Source organism: Petaurus breviceps, unplaced genomic scaffold, assembly GCF_028583685.1.
Source record: "Petaurus breviceps papuanus isolate PSGF00001 unplaced genomic scaffold, PetGlider_PUasm1.0 151, whole genome shotgun sequence".
NCBI classification, from domain to species: Eukaryota; Metazoa; Chordata; class Mammalia; order Diprotodontia; family Petauridae; genus Petaurus; species Petaurus breviceps.
In genome coordinates, this window is record NW_027185712.1 from 15,576,692 (window position 1) to 15,601,746 (window position 25,055).

The 25,055-nt window shown below is 39.8% G+C and overlaps 1 protein-coding gene across 4 annotated transcripts in view; it reads right to left on the minus strand.

Annotated features, from left to right (window-relative positions):
• MOCOS (molybdenum cofactor sulfurase) overlaps nt 1-25,055 on the minus strand; it is a 107,777-nt gene that overhangs the window by 10,171 nt on the left and 72,551 nt on the right. For all 4 annotated transcript variants that reach the window (XM_069075793.1, XM_069075811.1, XM_069075801.1 and 1 more), the window contains 2 exons: nt 18,776-18,914; nt 10,659-10,763 (listed from right to left, as the gene is read on the minus strand). In XM_069075793.1, the coding sequence (XP_068931894.1) occupies nt 10,659-10,763; nt 18,776-18,914 (244 nt within the window). The remainder of the gene's footprint in view (nt 1-10,658; nt 10,764-18,775; nt 18,915-25,055) is intronic.

Sequence of the window (25,055 nt, forward strand, 5' to 3'; positions counted from 1 at the left end):
AGGAAGGAAGGAAGGAAGGAAGGAAGGAAGGAAGGAAGGAAGGAAGGGAGGAAGGAAGGGAGGGAGGGAGGAAGGAAGGGAGGGAGGGAGGGAGAAAGGAAGGAAGGGAGGAAGGAGGGAAGGAAGGAGGGAAGGAAGGAGGGAGGGAAGGAAGGAGGGAAGGAAGGAAGGAAAGAACAAAAGGAAAGGAGAAAACAGGAAGGAGGGAAAAAAGTAAGGATTAGCGAGGCATCTTTTTTTAATTCAGAGAACAGAAGGAAAGCCAGAAACAGTAACAAGCAGGAGAGCTTTGAAAGTTACAAGTGAAACTTACTTTATACTTTTTTTTTTCAAGTCAAGCTGTACATAAAACAAACCTGCAGTTTCAGGTACAAGCCTCTTTATATTTTACTATGTATATGAAAATGTCTATTTTCTTTGGTGTTTAAGTTCAAATTTTTTAATAGCTATGAGTGATCTCTTAACTTTAAAAAAAAATCTTTTCTCAGTTTTCAGCCACTTGAATGACTAAGCAACCTTTGACAACTACATCCAGCACTCATTTACACTTTGTCCACACTTACCCCTGTAACACTCATCTCTCCACATTCTCTCCCATTCTTCTCACCTGTCTCACCATTCTTCAGGTTCTCTTGCCAGATTATCACCTATATCCAACATCCTAAGCATGTTTTCCCCCTCAGCACTCTATTCAGAACCCTCTTTTCTTCTCTTACACTTTCTCAGAAGTAATGGGTTCAACTATCATCTCTACGTATGACCCTCACAGTTATATATGTAGCCTCAGCTCTCTGACTCTGGAACTCCCATTACCACCTTCCTGTTGGACTCTCTACCTGGACAACCCAGTGGCAGCATGCAGCATGTCTAGAAGGAACATGATCTTCTCTCAAACATGCTACTCTTAATGCTATTGATGGGATCAGCATTCTTCCAATTTCCCAGGTTTATAAGCTTAACTCATCTCAATTTAAATACTTATTAAGTACCTCATATGTACCAGGCACTGTTCAAAAATCCCTACCCTCAAGGACCTTATAATGTAATGAGGGAAGACACCACACAGAAGAAGGAAGCTGGAAAAGTAGGTGTGGGGGGCAGGGAGAAAAGTTCTCAGTACAGGAGCAGGGTGATGGTGGAGTTGAATCCAAGGAGGAAAGCTTCTGGGAAATGGTTGTGCCCTCTGAACCCTTTCTAAATGGTGGTATGGAGAGGAGGTTTTTGCTCTGCCCTCCAGGACTTCAATCAGAGGGTACTGATTAAATATGAGAACCAAAGTTGATGCAGCCTCCATGATGATGAATTTCCCGGTGATGAGCTTTCCCTAGGAGTTAAATTTGTAGAGTTGCTTAGAAAAGGTTAGCAGGAATAAAGGAGGATCAGGATAGGAGGAAATGGATGTTATATTCTCTGAAGTTGTTTTCCCTCACTTAATCTACCTTACATTACTAGCAGAGGTCTTTCCTTAAAGCAAGGTTCCCCTAATTGAGTGATCTTGACTGAAACTCATACCTAGTTGACTGTGGAGACAATAGCCCCATCTATGGTCTCTCCTTAAACCCAATTCCCACTGATGGTTCTCACTCATCAACCTCCTCCCTGTCCTTTGTTCCCTGGCAATAGCCTCTGAGAATTTTCCTCTGAGAAAGATTGGAGACATTACTGAGCTAGTGCAGGCCTCAAGATAACTTGGTGTGTGCATATGCATTTTAATGGTTATGCTACCCTATACACAGTTTATGGCTATATCAGATGTTTAGGTTCATTTTTATTTAGATAGATTAAAATGAAATCCTGTTTCTCAGCCAGAAAAGAAAGTAGCTATAGCACAATTTGGTTTATATCACTAATTTGGCATCTAATCATTTGTGGCCTTATATAGTTATTTACATTTCTATGTGTGTGCCTTATCTTTGTTTCATGGGCTACCATGAAGCATTCCAAACATTACAAGTATACATGATAGAAATTTACAGCTTCTAATAAAATCCTTTTTCTTTTGTATATTGCAATGTTTGTGTTCATTGGTGATCAAGTTCAAAATAAAAAGGATCTTATGAAAAACTATTGTGTGTTTGTCCTTCGTTTTTGAAGAGGGCCATGGCATCAGGGAAATGATGACATGACTTGCAGTTGAGTTTGATTTGAGTGAGAGAGGGGCCACCCTCACTTTTTCCTCCAGAGCCACCTGGATGCAGTGACCAGATATTCATCAGGATGACTGGAGATGGCCTAGGATGCAATGGGAGACCCTGGCCCTTTTAGGCTAAGGTGGTACAAAAGAATGTCTTCAGAGAGAAGTATGACCCAGGAGGGAGAGTAAGGATAGAAGAAGGAGAAACTGAACCAGTCCCATAATAAGAGTAAGAGGTTGCTGATGAACAACCTCCATGCTACAGTGTCAAGAGAACTAGAAGAAGCCTGCCCCACCTCCCTTCAGCAGGGCTGCTGGGTGACCTACGGAAGACACAACAGAGTAGCACTACAGGATGGACAAAGAAGCATCACACAAAGGTTGTGATCTGAAGCAACAAAGGCAAAGCTCAAGTAGATCCATAGACACATGTCCATAGAATCAATTAATAGCAATCATTCACTAAGCACTTACTAAGGACTATGCTAAGCAGTGGAGAACAAAGGCAAAAGTGAAATAACCCCTGCCCTTAAGGAGTTTACATTCTAATGTGGCAATCAATGGTACAATATAAGTATAAGCAGAATATATACAAAATAGATACCAGGGAGCTTTGGGGGATGGGACATTAGAAGCAACATGGGTCAAGAAATGATCCAAGCAGAAGGCAGTACTTCATCTGAATATTGTAGGAAGTTGGGGATGAAGCATATAGGATGGAAGGTGGAGCTTAGGGTCTATGGTACATCAAGGTCCATAGGTAGGAGAGCACCAAGGTATATTTCATATACTCAGCAAGACTGTAAGCTTCTTGAGAGCAGGGCCCCTCTTTTGTTCATCTTTGTAGCACCTTTAGACACAAAGGTTGTTTATAAAATGAATAGGGAGACAACATGTAGAAGAAAGTATCAGAAGACCTGAGTTCTAGTTCTGATATTTATTAGTCATGTGACCAGGGGCAAGTCCTTTAACGATGAGAAGTCTCAATCTGCTCACTTGTTAAATGAAATAATACCTACATTATATGACAGGATTGCTACTTTGCAAACCATAAAATTCTATATAAATGTGAGTTATTATTATGAATAAAATATTTTAGTTAATCAAAGCTTCATATCCAAACAATTCACATCAATGCAGATGTTTTCCATTTTAAAAGTCTCACCCCACATTGATCCCTTGCTTTGCATTCCTCACTATGTATGAATACCACATTTGCCAGCATAATTTCTCTTTTCCCCCACATGGGATATCTTTTTTTGCAGGTGGAAAAAAGTAGAATTTCTTTCCCTTTAATCAAAAGTATGAGCTTAAACTTGTCAGCTCTGTATTCACTTGTTTCACAACAATAAGTTGCACCCTGGGAAGACATGAGCTGGAATGGTGTAGGGAAGGAGCAGTGACCTATGGGTAACCATTATGAGCCATTGGAGTTAAGCAGTAGCAGATGGAAAGCGAAGTCACTGGACAGGAAAAGTTGGCAGATGCTCATCTTTCTTTTCCATTTTTCCATTCATTCATATATTCCACAAATATTTACTGAGTACCCACCATGTACATAACACTGTGATGCAAAGAAGCAAAAATGGAGATGACTTAGTCCCTGCCATCAAGAATCCTGCCACCTAGTAAAGAAAATAATGCTTACACACAAATAAGCATAGTACAAAACAGCATGGGATAATTGCATGAGAGACAGAAAGTGCTATGAGAATTCAGAGGCCGGAGAGATTACTTCCATTACTTCCAAGGATGTCTTCATGGAGGAAGGTTGGGCAGAATTTCGACAGACAGAAACAGAGGAAGGGCTATTACTGAGAGGGAGTGACAGATACTAGTAAAGGCACATAAATAGGAATACTCAGTACATAGGAAATAATGAGTTACTGGGAGTGAAACAAGCTATTCTGAGATGGCAGGAAAGGCCAATTAGAGATAGAATATGGTGAGCCTTGAATGCCATACTAAGGATTTTGGAATCCTATCTAATTGCTGGATTTGATCAGAGTTTTCTTTTAAACCAATGAGGTCATCTTGTGAAAGCACAAACTATGTATATTCAGAGCCTTATAAATAGGTAAGAAAGTATAAGAAGCCTGACTGATAGTCATTTGGGGAGATAGTACATGTCTTCTAGAGAATAGCATGACCAGAATTTACAAACAGTTCAGCTACAGGATTTTTATTCCTCTAGTCTTGGAAGCAAATCAGACAGAAGTTTTGAAAACTTGTCAGGCAAAACAAAATAAAATCACTTCAAATGCCACCAAAAAATCATAAAGTGGTGTCTTCTCCTTGATTAGAAATAACCACCTGCCAGGTTCAGGATTTGTTGTGGATTTAGAAATTGTTTCTTCAAACAAAAATATATTTCTTCTGTCCTCAATTTAGTTTCCAAAAGAATTTTCTACTTTCATCCACTGTCCTTTTTAGGCTTTTTCACTTATGGATCATATTCTTCTAATTAAGCATTTATTTCCATAATGGCGCTAGCACTAACTGGTTGTGTGACCTTACACAAGTCATCTGACTCACAGATTCTCCATCTACAAAATTAAGAGGTTGGACAAGATGCTAACTGCTATTTGTAGAACACTTAACAAAGAATTTTCCCCACAACAACCCTAACGGGTCATGGGTAGGTAGCACAGTGCTTATTATTTCTATTTTTTAAAAATGAAACTGAAGCTCAGAGAGAGATTAAATGACTTGCTCATGGTTCCACAGCTTGTAAGCGTCAGACCTGGGTCTTGAGACTCCAAATTCAATGTTCATTTTATAGTATGATACTGATTAAGTTCTCTGGGCAAACTACCTGGACAAATTAATCAGTACTGTACACCAGTTCCATGGGGCATACTTGCAAGGGTTCTAGATAATGGACAATGCTCTAGAGTTCCCAGTCACCAATGGAGTGAAACAAGGCCATGTGCTTGTTCCTATGCTTTTTAGTGGGATGTTTTCACCCATGTTGTCAGATGCCTTCGATGAGGATGAAAACATCTTCAAGGTCAACTACCAGACTGATGGTAACTTATTTAACTTGAAAAGGCTACAAGCCAAGACTAAAGTGGAGGGAGAGTTGGTGCATGATTTTTTTGTTCACAGATGACTCTGTATCCACTCGGCCTCTCAGGCTGAGATGTAATAAAGCATGGATTGATTATCTGCTGCTTTGCTAATTTTGGCCTAACAAATAACACCAAGAAAACAGGTTCTCCACCAGTCAGCATTGCACCATCCATATGTGGAACCATCAATTACAGCAAGTGGAGAAATGGTGAATACTGTGGATAAGTTAACTTACCTTGGCAGTATACTTTACAGGCATGTACATACAGATGATGAGGTTGATGCATATGTTACCAGAGCTAGCTCAGTGTTTGGGAGGCTCCAAAGGAAAGTGTGGGAGAGAAGTATTAGACTGTCTCCCAAAAGGTCTACCAAAGAGCCATTGCACTGACCTCGTTGTTGCATGCCTGTGAAACCTGGACGGTATAACCAGCACCATGCCAGAAAACTGAATTGCTTCCATTTGAATTATCTTAGGAAGATTCTGAAGATGACCTGGCAGGATAAGGTCCAGGATACCGAGGTCCTTTCTTGAGCTCAACTGCCAAGCATTCAAACTCTACCACAGAGAGTGCAGCTTTGCTGCACTGACCACAACTTTTGAATGCCAAACATACATTTGCCTAAAAGACTATTTTATGGAGAACTTATGCAAGGCAAATGCTCACATGAAGGTCAGAAGAAGTGATACAAGGTCAATCTCAAAGTTTCTCTGAAGAACTTTGGAATCGATTGCATGACATGGGAGACCTGACAAACAATTACCCAGCATAGTGTGCCTGCATCAAAGGAGACACTGTGCTCTACGTGTGAAGCAGAATTGTAGTAGCTCAAAAAAAAACCATGAGATTTGCTAATTTAGAGACATCTCCACTCCAAACGTTCATGTGGATTATTTGTGCCTGACCTGTGGTAGGGTCTTCCAAGCTTATATTGGTCTGATCAGCCACAGTTGGACACACTGTACTTTGACTCCAACATAGTGATGTCATTTTGATCCTTTTCAAGAATGGACAGCAACCACTGCTGATTAAGTGATTTCTGACAAATCTTAGCCCACACTGATGATTCCCTTGTTTTGCATTCTTCTATACACCAGATACACCATACATACTAGCATAACTTCTCCTTTCTCTTCCATGATATTTTCACTTTAAAATGAGAGTATAGAAGAATTGTGGAGAAGAATGTGTATGCCCAGGTCCTAGTCTGCCACCATCCTTATCAAGATGTGAGAATCCAACTCTCATTTACTAAAGAGGTGGCTAAATGAGATTTAAATAGCAATTGACAATAATGTTAATGAAAACATAGTTCTCTCCTAATTTTTCTTCCTCAGTAACTCCCCAATGCTAAGCATAAAAGACTGCTTTAATCTAGGCTCCAAAGATTTGGTCATTCTTAGTTTTGATCTTGACAAATATTAACAAACAATTCCATATAAAAATAAGAAAAAAGAAGACAGCATATGAAAACACAAGTGTCAGTTACGTGCCTCTTATTTGTAAGCACATCGTAAATTAAACATGTTACTTCCGAAGCTACCTTGCTCATCAGTATTTCCTTCTGAGCTTCCTTCATTTTCTTCTGGTAAAATGCTTCATGCAAACTCTTTTTTTCTTTTCTTTTTTTGGCCATCACTATCACTAGCCTTCTTTCCCCATTTATGTACTCCCCCCACTAAATTTTTTTAAAAGTTAAACTTTTTGTTACAAATAAGCAAAGTTTGTTCACATATTGATTGCATCCAAAACACATCTCATTATTCACCTCTAGTCCATTAACATTCTGTCAAAAGGTGGAAAACATGGTTCGTGATTGGTTATCTGGCATCACAACATTTCTAATGCGACTATCCCATGTGACAAGTGCAGAAGTGACCTTGCTTCCAGCAATGGATGACAAAACACACATTTTTTGAGGACAATTGGCCCATGAGTGTTTCTGGCTATGCGATGGCACCCCCCCCCAAAAAAAACCCAAACCCTAGAGATTTGGTATGAAGAAACAAACTCCAGATGATTCTTTGGTCCTATCTTAACCCCCAGACAGTAGTAGGGGTAGGGAGGTTATTTTGTCAGTTAGAAAGAAGAGATGGCTTCTGGCTAACTCAATCTTCCTTCAATTCCTCTGGCAGTAGCCATTTTTCACTAACTTCCTAAATGGGCGTGGGGAGGGTATCCTGCCCTTCCCAAGTCACCATGGAGCAACAAGCATGCAGCAACTAAAACCAATTTCCTGCATAGGCAAGCCTGTTTTGTGGTTGACTCTTTTTGTTTTCTCTTTCCTGACTAAGTGACCAAACATCATTCTTTTTTTTTTTTTTTTGGTTTGCAGGGGGTAAGGTAGGGCAATTGAGGTTAAGTGATTTGCCCAAGGTCACACAGCTAGTAAGTGTTAAGTCTCTGAAGCTGGATTTGAACTCAGGTCCTCCTGACTCTAGGGCTAGTACTCTATTCACTGTACTACCTAGCCACCCCCAAACATCATTCTTCAAATGGAGTGGTGATCTTGTGAGTTCAAGAGGTCCTGGGTCCATTTGATGGAGCTAACTGGTGATAAGGGGAGTTTGTTCATGAGAGAAAATGACTATAAGCCCAAAACCCCTTGCCTGAATTAACAAAAATGATGATGGCACCTACTAGGTGTCAAGCACTGTGATAAGCATTTTACAGTTATATCATTTGATCTTCACAATAACCTTGGGAAGTAGGTGCTATTACTATCATTCCCATTTCACAGTTGAAAAAACTATGGCAGAGTTTAAGTGCCTTGCACGGGGTCACACAATAAGTATCTGGGGTGAGATTTGAACTAAGGTCATCCAGACTCCAGAATCAACACTCTATCCACTGTGCCGCATAGTTACTTCTAATTAGCAAGAAACAGAGACCAGGAATTGTTCAGATGTACAGTACAGAACTAGGATGAAATTCAATATGCCTATTAGGTAGCCTCATTAAGCATTAACCTCCTGAGAGATCATAGTAGTAGTTATATTATACATTTACTGATACACAAATATTAATATATCATTTATATTATTTCTTGCTTAAGTTTTGTCGGTGCATACTAGTCTTGTGTTTCCTTTAACATTCCTTTTGTGTGTAGGAAATAAATTCCTGTCCCACATCTGATTTATGTAGTACAATGAGTACTTTTCTACTTCCCTTTGGGGAGACTTTAAACATGAGTCAAAACTTAAGCTTTGAATACTTAAAGCGGGGTAGGAGACATCATGAGTCAAAGAGTGCTAGAAAAGGAATTTGATCCTTCTTTTAGATTAGAGGTTTTTAATCTTTGTCCTATCATGGACATCTTTTGCAGTCTAGTTATGCCTATAGATCTCTTCTCAGTATGTGTTTTTAATTATATAAAATTAAATTCATATAATCACAAAGGAAACCAATTATAATGAAACAGTTGTCAAAATATTTTAGAAGCAAGTTTACAAATGCCAGGTTCTTGGATCAGGTCAGATCCCCCTAAGACTGATCCTACTTAAAAGGAGCCCCTTAGGGAGATAGATTGGGCACAGTGTTCCATCCCTTTGGCCTAGCAACACATTAATAATATGAGACAATGATCAGTTTTTATGTCTTTCTAAATTGTTGGGTTTTTAAATAATCTTTTAGCCCTTGTTTCACTTGTTCTTCTGGTTTTGCTCATTTCATTCTAGATCAGCTTATACAAGTTAGTCTTCCCAAGTTTCTCTGAATCTATCCCAGTCATCATTTCTTTTAGTGTAATAATATCTAATTACATACATGTATCACAATTTGTTCAACCATTCCCAACTACATGTATCCCTTTAGTTCCCAGTTATTTTCTACAACAAAAAGAGCTATTACAAATATTTTTATACATAGGGGTATTTCCCTCCTTTCTTTTTCATTTTTTTGGAGGAGAGAAGGTAGGGCGATTGGGGTTGTGACTTGCCCAAGGTCACACACAGCTAGTTTTGTGTTGTGTCTGAGGTCTAATTTGAACTCAGGTCCTCCTGACTCCAGGGCCGATGCTCTATTCACTGCGCAACCTAGCCGCTCTCTTTCTTTCATTTCTTTGGAGTATATGTCTAGTAATGGAAGTACAGTGTCAAAAGGCATAAACAGTCCAATGACTTTTGGGTATGTAGTTCCAAAATGCTTTCCAGAGTAGCTGGGGCTAATGGCTCCATGTATTTGTGAAAAAGACGGAACAGAGGTGACTTATCAGTGGTATTTCCTCTCCATTCAAATTTCACAGATTCAAAAACTTTGATCCAAGGAATGAGCTGTGCAACTGCTGCAGCCCCTGGCTCAGCTGGTAGCCAGAGCTCAAGATGTAGTTGGAAACACATAACTGTCTGTCCCTGGTCAAAAGAACTAGGAAGGGACACTAGGAGTATCCCTCAAGAAGAGGCTGTGGCACGAGGTCTTCTGTATCCCCCCCTTACACTGACATAGCTCCTTCTTTAACTGATTCCTGCCAGCATAGGGCTCACTGAGAGTAGCATCTGTTAGCAGTCAGCTTGATGTTTCAAGCAATAAAAAAGTGGTAGAAAGGAAATTGTGTGTAAAACATTTTGAAAATATATGTGGGTATAGAATACAGGAAGGGAATGATACACTGGTAAAAAAAAAATAGTTTTTCGTATTATGTTGCTTTAAATTTGTTTACATACAGTTACTTCATCTATGTCTTAGTCTCCACAGCTTTATTGCAAGCCCCAAGACAAGGACAATGCTCAGGAAAGAGCTTGGTCTGCACGTCAATCCTTGGGTGGATTGTATGCCCAGAGAGTGTATACTTCTGGGGGTACAAATCACAGTCCATCTATAAATTTTCATTCCATGTTATTCTTCCTCATGTAATTTCATAAATCTTCCATAAGAAAATCTACTTGCCACACTGGAAGTCTTCCTCTGGACTTTTTAATATTTGGGAGATATTATTATGATACTTGATTTCCCCATCTGTTGTTTCTTACTCTTGCTATAGGATGTTTCTTCCTATACAGGACCCAACATCTACTTCAGTAACTTTCCTGAGCTCTCAAGGGTCACATCAGCAAGTGTAAACTTTAGCAGATTCTACTGAATTGTAAAGACTCTCAATTTTGTCCAAGGAACAGCACAGGTAACTATAAATACGCCTATCAAACTGGCTACTAAGCGATAACTTCTTTAACCTAAGGACCCATGAAACACTTCATTCCCTAGTAATTTAATAAAAGCTGTTTGATTAAATGAATCAATGAATGATTAATTATTTACCTTCCTACCTCTGGAGGTAAATAAACCCATAGAAACTTTGAGTCATAATCCTTTTTTCTTTATAATTCCAGACTGTAAAGAAAATAACTAATCACAGTTAAGAGGATGTTTCAATACCAGGTATGAACAAAGTATGGATCACAATTTGCACAGCATCTTAAATATATATCACAGAGATATTTTACAGTTCCACTTACCTTCCTCTCTCGAACAGAAGAAAGTGTTCGGAATACATCTTGGTTTTTTTGTCCAGTTTGTTGATCAATGCAAATCATCTGGCACCTGTGACATGGTCCTAACACCTAAAGACATAGCAAAACAAGAGGTAGAAGGAGAGACCTTCATAGAGTACAGGACTGCAGTAAAATAGGTCTGTGACACTTGCAATTGCTCTTTGTCTTCATAGGGATGGCTGCAGTGAGCCTACACATTACTAACAACAGACCTTCCCAGTAGCACCAAGCAGCCTGAAGGCACCTGGCCCCAGGCCCTCTACATTTACAATATAGTACCTACCTGTGAATCCTCCCTAGCTCATATCAAATGAGACATTAATAAAGCACTTAGCACAGCACCTGAAACCTGGTGGGAACTTAATAAATGCTTCTTCCTTTCCCTTATACCAATCGCTTATGCATCAACAACCATGTGTGAATATATTGAACATTTCTTGGGCAGAGGAAAACAGAAAGACTTTGAACTGCAAGGGCTTCTCTTAGAACAATAGGGGAGATGGAGAAAGATGAGCAGAGAGAGACATAGCTAGAAATCATTGTACCTTGGGCAGCAGTCAGGAAAGGTGTCCATACCTAGGGAGATGGGGGCAGGGAACAGAGGAGACCCATGGACAGGTGGCAAGAAACTAACTCCTGTAGATCGTGTGGTAGCTTCCAAAACAATCAAGCTGGTAAGCAGAGGGGAAACACAAATAAAATGAAAGTAAGGTCCTGCCCTGAAGCTGGGCTGGGAAGGGAGAAGATACCATATGTAAATAGATAAATATATACATGATAATTTGAGCAGGGAGAGAACATGGTATTCTAGGAGAATCAGGAAAGCTTCCTGTTGGAGGTAACACAAGAGTTCAGTTTTTTTCAAGAAGGTAGGGCATCTAAGAAGCAAAGATAAGGAGTCCATCAAAGACGAGGAAGTCAATCTTCCTTCAATCATGGAGGACAGCTTGTGTAAAGGCACAAAGACAGGTAACAGAATGCCAAGACCATTGAACAGAAAGTAAGCCAATATGGATGAAGTACAGAGTTTGCGAAAGTTGTAAGATTCAAAAGAGAGACTGGAGTCAGATGGCCAAGGACTGAAATGCCAAACTTGTGGGGGAAGGTTGTATTTTACCCTGGAGGCAATAAGGACAAAATGAATCTTCTTGTGCAGAAGAATGACATGGTCAGCATTGTGCTTTAGGAAGATGGTTTTGTGTATCGATAGGGAGGATGGACTTGAGAGGGAAGAGTCAAAGCCAAGAGTTCCAATTAAGTAACTATTACAATAGTTCAGACAAGTGGGGATAAATACCTGAACTAGGGTATTATTCTACAGTGAAAAGAGATTTTGTGGAAGTAGAATAAACAAGATTTGGCAACTCAATGATTAGGAGCGTGGGATGAGGAAGAGAGAAGAATCAAGGATAATGATGAGGTCACAAACTTGGGTGACTGGTATGTTGGTGCTCTCCTCCACAGAAGCAAGGAATTTCAGTCACAATTTGAGATGCCTATACTATATTCATTTGAATATGTTCAAGAAATAATTGGAGAAAAGGGACTGGGGCTCAGGAGATAAATTAGGGCTGGATATCTAGATCTAGGAGGCATCTGAAAAGAAATGACCATTGGACTAATAGGAACTAATGAGGTCACAAATAAGAGACAAAGATAAAGGGAAACCTGACCTGTGCTCACATGGGGCATTCCAATGGGATACCCAATATACACACATACATATATCCAATATGTATATATGTATGTGTGCATGTGTATCAGTATATGCAAGATATATACAGAAAAGATGAGATAATAGCTTTAGATGATAAAGCACTAATAGCCTGAAAGCCCAGAAAAGGATTCCTACAGGAGCTGTGCTTAAACTGAGTCTTAAAGGAAGCCAGGAAGCTAGCTTGTCCCTAGCTCAGAGGTTTAAAGATTAGGAAGCACCCATCTTTCTCAGCCCTGTTACTCCCATCCTGGTCTTGGCTTGGGTACTTGTTGTTTCCCCTAGGAGAAAGTAACCTTCTTGAGGGCATATACTATTTTATTTTTCCCTTGTATCCTCAGTGTTTGGAAAACAGTGGGCACTTAATACATGTTTATTACATTAAACTGAATTGAAGTCTTGACCTGAGGGAAGAGGAGATACCCAACTACAACTTCCCCATACCCTAATGGAGGGGTCATGGATGAACTGAGTTTGCATGAAGAGCCCCAAGCATGGGTGGTCCTATCCCTCTCAAGTTACCTTCCCATACAAGAACCCTTAGCCACATACTCCCAACAACATGGCATCCTTTAAATTTGTCTTTGCTTGGACAAAGCCCTGATTATCCCATTCTGGTTATACTCATGAAGAAATTTAATAAGCATCCCCTAGGTTGGAATTTTGTGATTGTAGAGTAGTAAATATGATGATGGATGAAGGCAGGGGTGGGAGGAATGTAGGCTGTGTCTTTAAGCAACTGCTCCTAGAAAATAGGACATCACTCCAGTGATGTGAGGCATGCATATGTTGTACATGTGAAAGACACACAGATTAAACACCAGCTTGTTCTCTCCTCACTCACTCATTGAGTAAAAAGTCAATACTGTATTGTATTGTATTGTATATTGTATAACTGATACTGTAAGTTAAGTCTGGACATATGCTGCCATCTTGGGATCAAATCTATTCCCATCATCACCTAAATCCCCAGGTGAAAGGAATTGCTAAGTGAGAATAGAATGATACTATGTAGATCTTTGATCAAAACATCTAAATCTCTTCCTTTTTGGGTTATTGCAAATGGGCAACAAACTGAGGTGCTAGAAACAGTCTTCCCTCAGACAAATGAGGGAAAAAACAGAACCAAAGCTATATTACCTATCACCCACTGACCTGGAGGAAACTGTAAATGCTCCCTAGAGTAAAGGCAACTAAAGCAACAACTTGCCAAGAAAACAAGTTTGCTCTTCTAACCTTGCCTCAACCATGTTATTCCGAGTGGACATGGTTTTCCAGATACCGTAAATGCCACAAAAAAGGAATCAGCTAAAGCAAGTATACTTTCAGACTCAACCTCTCTATAGCATTATGGAACCACCATATCCCAGGACATATCACCCCCGCTCCATCCTCTGGCCTTTCTAATGAGACCGTTAAGTAGTAGGTCCTGGACTCAAAAAAGAATAATGAAATGCCTCTACTAAATTGTAGACTAAGAATTACTGTTATTATTATCACCAATAGTATTAATAGTGGAAATGGAACACTTGGCACAGTGCCTTACACACAGGACATGTTCAATGAATACTGGATGACTAGTTTCCTAATTGCTCTCCCTGCCTCAAGTCTCCCCACCCCAATCTATCCTCCACAACTCCTAAAGTCCAACTATGACCATGGCACACTTCTCAATAAATTCTAGTGGCTCCCTATTGCCTCTAGGATCACATAGAAACACTTCTAGCTGACTTTCTAAAGTCCTAGACAACTTGCATGTATCCCACCAACCTTTGCAGCCTCATTATACGTTCCTCTCCTTCCCTCACTCTATGGTACAGCCAGACTCACCATTCTGCTCCTCACTTCCAGCACCAGTCTCTGCTCCCATTCCCATCTCCCATGCTTGAAATGTCCTCCCTTCCCATCTCCACCTCTTAGAATCCCCCATTTTCCAAGTACTACCTTCTACATATAACCTAACCTTATCTTCCTAGTAGTGACCTCATCATCATCCTAGATTCTTCCTTCTTCCTCATCCCACACTCCTAATCACTGAGTTGCCAAATCTTGTTTATTCTACTTTCACACAATCTCTTTTCACTATAAGAATAATACTCTAGTTCAGGTATTTATCACTGCTTGTCTGAACTATTGTAATAGTTACTTAATTGGACTTTGACTCTTTCCTCTCAAGACCATCCTCCATATTGCTACCAAAAGTCATCTTCCTAAAGCACAATGCTGACCATGTCATTCTCCTACACAAGAAGCTTCAATGGCTCATTATTGCCTCCCGGAAAAATACAACCTTCCCCCCAATCCCTGTAAGTTTGGCATTTCAGTCCTTGACCATTTGGCTCCAGTCTGTTTTTCCAGACTTATTGAACCTTACAACTTTCACAAATGCTGTAGTTCATCCATATTGGACTACTTTCTGTTCAATGGTCTTGGCACCTTATTGCCTTCCCATCCAAATTACCTTGTATTTTAAAAATATATTTACATATGTACGTATTGCCTCCTATACAATGTAAGCTCCTTGAGAACAGGTTCTGTTTCATTTTGGGATGCTAAGCATCCCCAATGCTTAGCACATATAGGTGCTTAATAAATGCTTGTTGATTGAATGATTCCATAACTCTGAAGTTCAGCCCTGGAGACATGTACTCTGACCAAATTCTTTTATTTCCATTGTATTCATCCTAATTAATTCCAGATCCTAAAAAGAAAGTTCAGAGGTATAGTAAGAATATGATGTATCCCAAGATTTGAAACCTTAACTCTAACCACAATCAGAATTTGCCTCCTATCAGGGTAAGACTAATTATTTCTTACCATATACCTCAACCACACACTACTGCCAACCACTCTGAGAAGACAGTATAATAGAGGCCAAAGGGCCCTAGGACGAAGTTCACTCTTGCTTTCTGGTTGCTAGTAGTATCTTGTTCTACCTGTCATCCTGAATGCTAGAGTCATGCTTCCCTTGCATAGCAAGGTCTGCTTGTGCCTTTGCACTTTAGATTTTATCCTCTTGGTTCTAAGATGATTAATTTATTTCTGGCAAATGAAAACTTTGATTACTTTACTTTCCTCTTGATTTCTAGACTTCAAGCCAGATGCCATAATTCCCTCAGTGCTACCTTAATCACTACACTTGTGGATGCTTGACTTACTTTTGATTCCTAGCAGCAATGAGAACCTTAACCATCTGTCCTAAAGGTATCAGGTCTGAACCTCTGCCCAATCATCTCTTATTAAAGACATTGACTATTGCTATTTCTTAAAGAATTTTAATCTGTAAAAAGAAATTAACAAAAAGAGTCCACTAAAATACTCTCTCCTCCTCCCATCTCTAAAATCTCAGCCAAACAATGCCCTTATCAGACGCAGAAATATGACCACCAAGGACAACAGTAGTTTAAATTGCAAGCTCATTTCTAAAACATTGCAGAGAAGAGAAGAGAGATGGGAAAATTATGAATTGTTTCACCTCAGGAGTAAAAAGAGGTAAAGAAAAGTTGAAGAGAAAACAAGATTTAAACCTTAAGTAGATAAAAATTCCCTGGCTGAAGCAAAATGTTGGCCTAGTATCAAGGTCTTCTTTGCTGCTGGTATACTGTGCTCAATGCCCAGATTCCTTGCTTAGCTTCTGACTCCTCTTGCTCAGAATGTTGGCCTGGCTTCTGAGTGCTCGTAACCAGGCTGTATCTCTGGATTCCAGACTAGGCTGTCTGTTTTGACCTTCAAGAATTGTGTGGTCCTTTGATCCTGCCCTAATTCTCACCTACTGCTTGGCACTGACCTTGGTACTTGCATATTTTCTCATTTCTGATGATTCAACTGGTTCCTAACCCAAAATGTTGGTCACCAGTTTGCTGGTCCTTCTCTGAACCTGACTCATTCTCATGCTTACACCCTTCTACTACCCCTAATCTTAGTTTAGATTCTCTGGTCTTGGCTCCTGAATCTATGACTCATTTTCACCTATATTCCTGACACTGATACCATCTCCATATAAAAAGTCTCACAGACAATTGGGAATACAGAGACTAGTGCAAGTGAAAAGACAGATCTCTCAGAGCAGATTTTGGAGTCATTCCCAAGAGGTGATAGCTAAGACTGTATGTGGGTGAAGAAGAGTGTGAAAAGACAAAATAAAAAGAGTATTTAGAAATTAGGGTGAAACACCAGTTAGGGACATGGGAAGAACAGGAAGCATCAGAAGAAATGGTGAAGGTACAGCCTAAAAGGAAGGAGGAAAGTCAGAAAAGGAGAAGGAATTGGGGGGAAGGAAGAGTTAAAGAAAGGAGAGAGGCAATGAGCTTATGGGATTAATGATCAATAACTAGCACCTAATAAGCACTAAATAAATGCTTTATCTCTCTATCTAATGTTTATTATTTAGATAGCCAGAGAGTTTAAATCACAATCATTGACTACCTGGCTTTTGGAATTCTGACTATAATCGACCACTTTATGTAAACTTTCTCCATCAATAAATGCCAGATCAAATGTGCTCTTTGTTCTCCCTTAGATATCGAACCACCCCCTACGTGCCCTACCTCTCCTTGAGTCCTTCTTTCTCCTCCTTTTCTTGACTGTCTTGAAGCCCAAAGCAATAGAAAAAGGAAAAGCGAAGAATGGTTAGAATTGTTTGAAAAGAACTCATTTGGTATCTTTCTTCCCCCAAAATTCTGATTCCAACCTTCAAATGCTGTTTGCTATGCTGTTAGGCTAAGACCATGGCTGGCAGCAAAAGACAACTCACTGGTAGCTAAGCTTCAATTTCAGGTCAGTGGCAAAGATTTGGTGGCCTGGAATTTTGTGAATTTTTCAGGGGAGAGAGCATCTTATACTTAAAAATATTTCTATTCTATTTTGTCACTGTCCTAGTGAATAGAGGTTTGGGTTTTTTGTTGGTTTTTGGGTTTTTTTGCTTTTTGGAAGGGGGAAGGTAGGGCAATTGGGGTTAAGTGACTTGCCCAAGGTCACATGGCCAGTTTTGTGTTAAGTGTCTGAGGCTGTATTTGAAGTCAGGTCCTCCTGACTCCAGGCCGGTGCTCTATTCTCTGCACCACCTAGCCATCCGACCTAGTGAATAGAGTTTTGCAAACTCTTTGGTGGACACAGTATACATCCCTGGAAGAAAGTAAAGAAGTTGAAATTTTGGGTAGCTCTTAAATTAAGCATTGCTAAATACATGAAAATCTTGGAAAACCTGGGAAAAAATCATAAACACTTAATAAATGGTTGTTGATTAGCTGGTGTGAGCTGACTACTGAAATAGGGAGTAGATATTAAGGGGAATAGAAGGGACCAAACTTGTGAATTCCCTGCTATAGGACATTCTTGATAAGGAAATTTCTTCTGCCAGTGCAGACTGGCATTTGCTCTGTAACTTCGAGCCTTAGAGAATTGCGTGTGGCACAGAGATAACCAAGTGATTTGTTTAGGGTCACACAGACAATATATGGCAGAGGTTGGCACTCTACTCACAATGCCAGGCTGCCTCTCTATGCAAGGTTATATCTTTAAAAAATAATATTCTATATTGAGGGTGGAGACAGGTAATTGAAATTTTGTGATGACTGATTACTCTGGTTCCAAACCTGAATCTTCAAAATTGACTAGGCTTAGGGAGATGATGCTGACAATCTGGAAAGGAATTCCAGCCAGTCAGACTTCTCAGAATCCCTGAATCTTCACTAGTGGTCAGGAGTCAACTTCACTTCAGTCGGTCTAGTCCAAAGCATACATGAAGGGAATCCCTTAATGATATGTGATATAGTCATCTAGTCTTTGCCTAAAACAATTTTAACTTCTTATCATTAGGAAGTGTATTGTTGTTTTTTCCTTCTGACATCAAGCATAAGTTTGCCTCCACTGCATTCATCCATTTGTTCATTGTTCCTGATTTTGCCTCTAGAGCCAAGCAGAACAAGTCTAATCCCTCTTCCTTTGGAAAGCCTTTCCAATACTTCAAGACATCACAACATGCAGACACTGACAGAAGCCACCATCACCATGCTGGCCTCTTCTATCATACCTCAACAGCATTTTAGCTAGAAAGACTAGAGATCTACCCAGTAAGTTGAGAGAAGAATGGTACCCATTTCTACTAGACTACCATCCTCTTAGTTTGACTGAAAATGTTGACAAGGTAAAGGTAAGGGGGCATAGGATCCCTATACAAAAGGAAACCGAATGAGGGTTAGGAAGGCTAAGTAACTTGTCCAAGGTCAAACAGGGAGTAATGATCAGAAGCAGAATTTGAACACAAGTTCTTGGTTTCTAGGCTCAGTATTCTTTCCACAGTACCACATAAGGTTTGGATCTATGTGGGGGTCTCTGGGTACAAATAATAGAACTTTTTGCTACTTACCAGAAAACGTAGGGGGCCAATGGAAATCTCATTCCATTTCTCTTCTTCAAAAGCTTTAGTTCCATTGATAACTATGTTGGCACGGAAACGTTGAATTAGCTCTCTCATTGACAATAACTCTTCTGTTCCATTTTCATCACTGTCAATACACAGACCCCCCCCATACACACACAAAAAAATGGGAGTAATATATTAATTGTACTGTAAAAACTCCTTATCTGTCTGACTAGATGACTTCTATTGTTTATTAATACCTTATTTATATACTTGGGGCCTTCGTAATTAGGGAAAGAAAACTTCATTACCTTTGTGGTGGCAAAGAATTGGAAATTAAGGGGGTAGCCATCAATTGGGGAATGGCTGAACAAGTTGTGGTATATGCATGTAATGGAATACTATTGTGCTATAAGAAACGAGGAGCAGATGGACTTCATATCTACCCGGAGAGGCTTATGCGAACTTATGCTGAGTGAGAAGAGCAGAACCAGGAGAAATTTGTACACAATTACAGACACAGCGTATATGTGATGACCAACTTTGATAGACTGGACTCTTCTCAGCAATTCTGGGTTATAAGTCAACCCCAAGTCTCATGATGGAGAGAGATGTTTACATCCAGAGAAAGAACTGAGTTTGAACCCAGATTGAAGCAAACTACCTGCTCTTTTTCTTTATTTCCTCTTTCCCATTGTTTATTCCATCTGATACAATCCCTCTTTATAACCTGACTAACGTCCAATGTAAACGTATTTGCAAATCCTATACTTGATTGTATGCTGCCATGGGGGGAAGGAGAGGGGGAAGGGGAGAAAATTTGAAACTCAAGAAATTGTGGAACTGAATCTTGTAAACTAAAAGTAAACAAATTAATAAAGACCAAAAAAAACCCAATAAAGGCCATTTTCTCTCCTACGGTATGATAAAAAAAAATACTTCATTACCAAGATTTGGGGGAAAAGACATTGATCAATAAATAGAAGATGCCACCTACAGCTTATATTTAGACACAGAGTACATTCTTGGAAGAAGCAAAGAAGTTGAAATTTTGGCTCTCTCTTAAATTATCTGTTACTAAAGATATGAAAGGCTTGGGAAGCCTGGGGAAAAGATCATGTACACTTAATAGATGGTTGTTGATTAATTGAGATGAGCTGACTACTGAAAAGAGCTAATTCTCCAAAAATAAAATAGAAGAGAGTTTTAAAACAATAATACTGAGCCTCAATTGTCCAAATACATCCACATCACTTAAAACCATTTACCTTTAAGCCACGAAAATATACCAGGAGTTACAAACTAGACCTCGGTGACAAAAATCACCAGCATCACAAAAATCTTGGTAGGATGTAGAATGAAGTTGGAGTTGGCAACTGTGTCTCATGAAGACAGGATGAATTTTTAGCAGTGCATAGGAAAAAAAAATGGGTGAACTGAGTGTCAGGAGGCCTGGGTCTGTAATGGGAATGTAAATTTGTAAGATCTTCCCTGCCCCTAGGCTAAAGTGCACCTGGAGCCTGGGGTGGGAGGCTTGTTTTTCAGTAGATACTTCTTGATTGGCCAGTGTGTCAATAAGGTTGTTACATTCTCTGAGCCAGGAGAAGGCTATATAAGCCCTGATGTGAGGCTTTGTTTTGGGGCTCACTTTGAGAAGTGTTCTGGGATTTGATCTGAATTCTGGGAAGGCGTTGTTGAGAGTCCCCCGGCTTTGAAAAACCCAGATGTTGAAACCCAGATGTTGATTGGGTATGGATGTAATGGTTGGACAGTTTGAAATCTGTCTACTTGATCTGTTTCTCTGACTTGATAATTCTGTCTGTGTATTCTGAAGTTCAGGGTGCTGACCTTTTTCCCCTGAACTAGGTAAACGATACATGTTTGACTGATTAAAGTAAACCGTGTTAACCCATTTTGAGTTGCTTTCCTTTATCAAAGCAGATCCAAGAACCTGTGGTGGCAGCGACCCTGGGGAGGCTTGGGGTGCTTGCTGCTACAGGGTCCTACCTTGGTTCTGCCCCCCGCAATAATTGTGGGTGGGTAGCAGTGGTGCTTCTTTATTTCTAAAGAAATTTAATTCTTTCCTCTCTCAAAAAGGGAAAGTGACATTTTTTTCCTCAGCAGATGGTCCTATAGTGTATGGAAATATCACCATCTAGTGGTGTATTAAGGATACTGCTACCAAAGACTTCTAAAGCCAGAGGTCAGAAGCCCAATTCCATAAGGCAGATTGCCTAATAAGTTTCATAAAGTGGTGGTTTCACTTATTCCTAAACATGTGAAAATGTGAGACATCTTTAAAAGTACTTAGTGGAAAGTCCTGAAAGGCTACAATACCAAAGAAAGTCAGTCACAGATCGTCAGTGTGACATAAGCTGCCTTTCAGGGAGGGGAGGAGGTAAACCCGATCAAATGCCATCCCAGAAGTCTCTGCTACACCCCTTGGAGGTTGTGGGCTTCACTATTCATGTTTTACGAACAACTGTTCCTATAGCTAACAATCTCGCACCTCCTGGTTCTCTCCCTGTCCTGGTATTAATTAACCTTCCACTGACCTCAATCCTATCCCATTCAACCCACCTCCATTTTATCCTACTCCATTGCCTCCTACCCCTTCCACTAGACCCTCGAAATTCCCTTAATTCTGGTTCTTTTTCTCCCACATTTCCTTCTCTTGACTAGTCCTCACTGGATCCTTCCCTCCCTCCCCCAACCCCCCCCCCCATGACACTCCATCCATGGCCTCCTCCTTGCTAAGACTCCTCTCTAGCAGTCTCTCCCACCCTGCCTCTGCCTGACCAACCCTCATATATACACTGATCCTAGAAGAAGAGTCAGAACACTCTGCTTCCCAATGAAGCTTCTACCTTCTCCCTTTGATTCAATTACTCAACAGCCTCTCCTCCTTTGAAGTCCAATAGAAAACATGGTGGCAATTGCACACTGGACCCCAGGTCATTCTCCCTCCTTTGTAAAGGTGTTCGGCACCATGGTCACATTCTTCTGCTCTTTCTCAAATCCTTCTCTTACACTAGGAGACTTCAATATTCACACTGTGATATTCACACTGATGATCCTATCCCCTCTACCTAGTAATCTCCCAATCCTTCAGCCTCCTTGAATGCCATGGCCTACTCCTTCAGTTGACTTCAGACACACATAAGGAAAGTCACATACTGGATCTCTACATTGTTTAGAAGTGTTCTACTTCTCTAATTAAGAAATGTGAAATTCTTTAATGATAATGAAATTCCTTAAAATAAGAAATTCCTCTTTCTAGCCACAAAGTCCTATCTTTCCATCTCTCCCTATTCCTCACTCATCATTGTCCTTATTAAGACCTTCAAGCACCAGTCAGGCCTTTTTCAAGACTTTATCCCTATTCTGAACTCACTTTCTTCCCTTTCCAATTTGTAATTAGTCATTTCAACACAAGTCAGCTAGGTGGCTCAGTGGATAAAGTTCTGAACCTGGAGTCAAGAAAACCTGACAAAAAGCCTCAGACAATTGCAACTGTGGACAAGTCACTTAACCTCTGTTTGCCTTAATCCACTGAAAAGGAAATGGCAAGCCACTCCTTTGTCAAGAAAACCCCGTGGACGTAAATTATGGGGTCACAAAGGGTAGTACACAACTGAACAAAAATTTCAACTCAACATAATCCTCTCAAATCCCTCAATCCCTTATCTTTCTTCTGTTCATCTCTTACCAAACCTCAGTTCTAGATTATTCCCACCATCCACCTTTTCTACTCCTGGTCACATGGGCATTAGAGACAGAGGAAGTCCACAACTGTGCTGACCTGGTACATTAAAATTTCAAGTTATTCAACTTCAACTGGACCTTCATTATAGTGGATAAAGAGTACAGCATAGAGTCAGAAAGATCTGAATTCAAATCCTGCCCCAGATACTTACAAGATGTGTGACCCTAGGTAAGTCACTTAACATCTATTTGCCTCAGTTTCCTCATATGTGAAATGGAGATATTAACAGCACCTATCACCCAGGGCTATTGTGAGGATGAAACAAGAGATGTGTAAAGCACTTAGTCCAGTGCATGGTACATAGAAAGTGGTATGTAAATGTTATCTGCTGTGGTTGTTGCTGCTGCAGCTTTTATTCCTTACTAAATGATTCCCTACCTCACTCCTTACAGAACTTATTTTAAACCTTTTAGAGTCTGCTATAGATTCCTCCTCCCTCTCTCACTCAGTTGAGGACCTTGCCTCTTACTTTAATGAGATAATTGAGATTATTCTTTGTGAACCCTCCCGTCTGCCACTCTCTTCATCTGAAAATTGCTTGACAGCAGCCCCCGTTGCATCTCTTCTCCCCTAGATCCTGATAATAAAGCAGCCCTTTGCCTTCCCAAGGCTAACGCCTCTCCATCTGTACTTGACTTCATCCCCTCTCACCTTCTCCATCTTCTTAAAAAAATTCCTGTGTCTTCCCATCCCTATCAAGCTCTCATTCTTTATCTCCCTTTCCTTCTTCAGTCAAAATCCTTGAAAAAAAATTGCCTTTCCTGATCTTCCCACTGTCCTCTACCCCTAACTGCCTTATATTTATCAACTTTACATTTATGCCACATATAATTATATATGGTTTTGTTCCCCATTAGAATCTACACTCTTTGGGAGTAGTTTGTTCTGTTCTTTGTACTTGCATACCCAGCACCTAGCACTCTGCCTGGTATACTGCAAGAACTTAATAAATGCAGGTTGATTGGTTAGAGAGTAAAAAAATCACATCCAACCCTGTCATTGACAAAAAGTTCCCTCTATAATATCCCCAACCAGTATTGAAGCATCCTTTACTTGAAGACCTCTCATGAGAGGTCTTCTACCTGAAGCAGCCCATTGAACTTTTGGATCACTCTTATGAATAGGGAGATTTCCTTTTCATTTGATTGAAAAAGGCCTTTCGAAAACTTCCAAACAGCATTCCTAGGTTTTCCCTCTGTCATAATGCTTTTAATACTTAAAGACACAGCCCCTTTAAATTTTTTCCTCTTTAGGCCAAACAACTCCAGTCCTTTCAAGTGATCTTCATGGGGTATGAACTTGAAGGCCTTAACTATTCCAGCCATGCTCCTCTCATTCTCTGGATAATCGGTTTTATTCTGGAAGGCACAATATCTGACTAGGCTGATTTACCCTGAAGAATTTTAGGTCATTGTGTCTACCTACGTGTTCTTTGAACCCTTTGAAGTTTGTTTTCCCATTTCAACCCAGGGCAGAACTATGTTCATACAGTTAGCAAAGAACCAAGAAACCAGATGGCTATGCTGCCACAGACACTTCTTAAACCTTGCTTTTTAATTGAACACCTGATGTGGTGCCTTGTACACAACAGGCATTTGATACATGCTGAATTGGAAATAATTGGATTAAGCTCCTTTCACTATTTCTAGCCTGTTCCTTTAAACTAAGATAAAGAGTAAAATTAAGTCAGAACCAGAATTTTAAAAGATTTTGACAGACTAGAACATAAAATAGGATCCTAATACCATTCAGCTTAATAGAGATCAATGTAAAGTCTTAACACTTGTGTCCAAAAATTCAGCTTCACAAGTACAAGATGAGTAATCATAGCTAGATAACAATTCACCTGAGAAGGACTTAAGTAGATTGTAAGATTTACATGAGTAAATGGTTGATAAAGCTATCCAAAAAACCCAAACTCTGTATATAATTTGAGCTATTTGAAGAGAAGTAGAGTATCTAGGGTGAGGGATATGACAGTCTCAGTGTACTCTGCCCCAGTTAAACCATAACTGACATATTATATTTAGTCTGGACATCATATTTTAAGAAGCTCATAGCAAGACTATAGAACATCCAAAGAACATCTAGGAAGGGATGGTGAAGGACACCAAGAGCACGTCTAATAACCAATAATTATAATAATAGCAATAATGTCTTCAGTAGTTATCACTTCACACATTTAAAACACCTTTGCAATATGAACAAACATTTCTCAAAATAAGAAATGTAAATAATAAACATTCTTATGAAGAAATGATCCAAATCCCTAATCATAAGAGAAATGCACATCAAAACAACCCCAGGCTTTAACCACAGACTCGGTAAATTGGCAAAGATGACAACAAATGGGAATAGTGAATACTGAAGGGGATGTAGAAAATGGGTGCATTAACTGTAGGGGGAATCATGAGTTAAAACAGCCATTCTGGAAAGCAATATGGAATTATGCAAAGAAAGTGACTAAAATGTCCATACCCTTTGATCTAGAGATTCCACTGTTAAGCATAAACCCAAAGG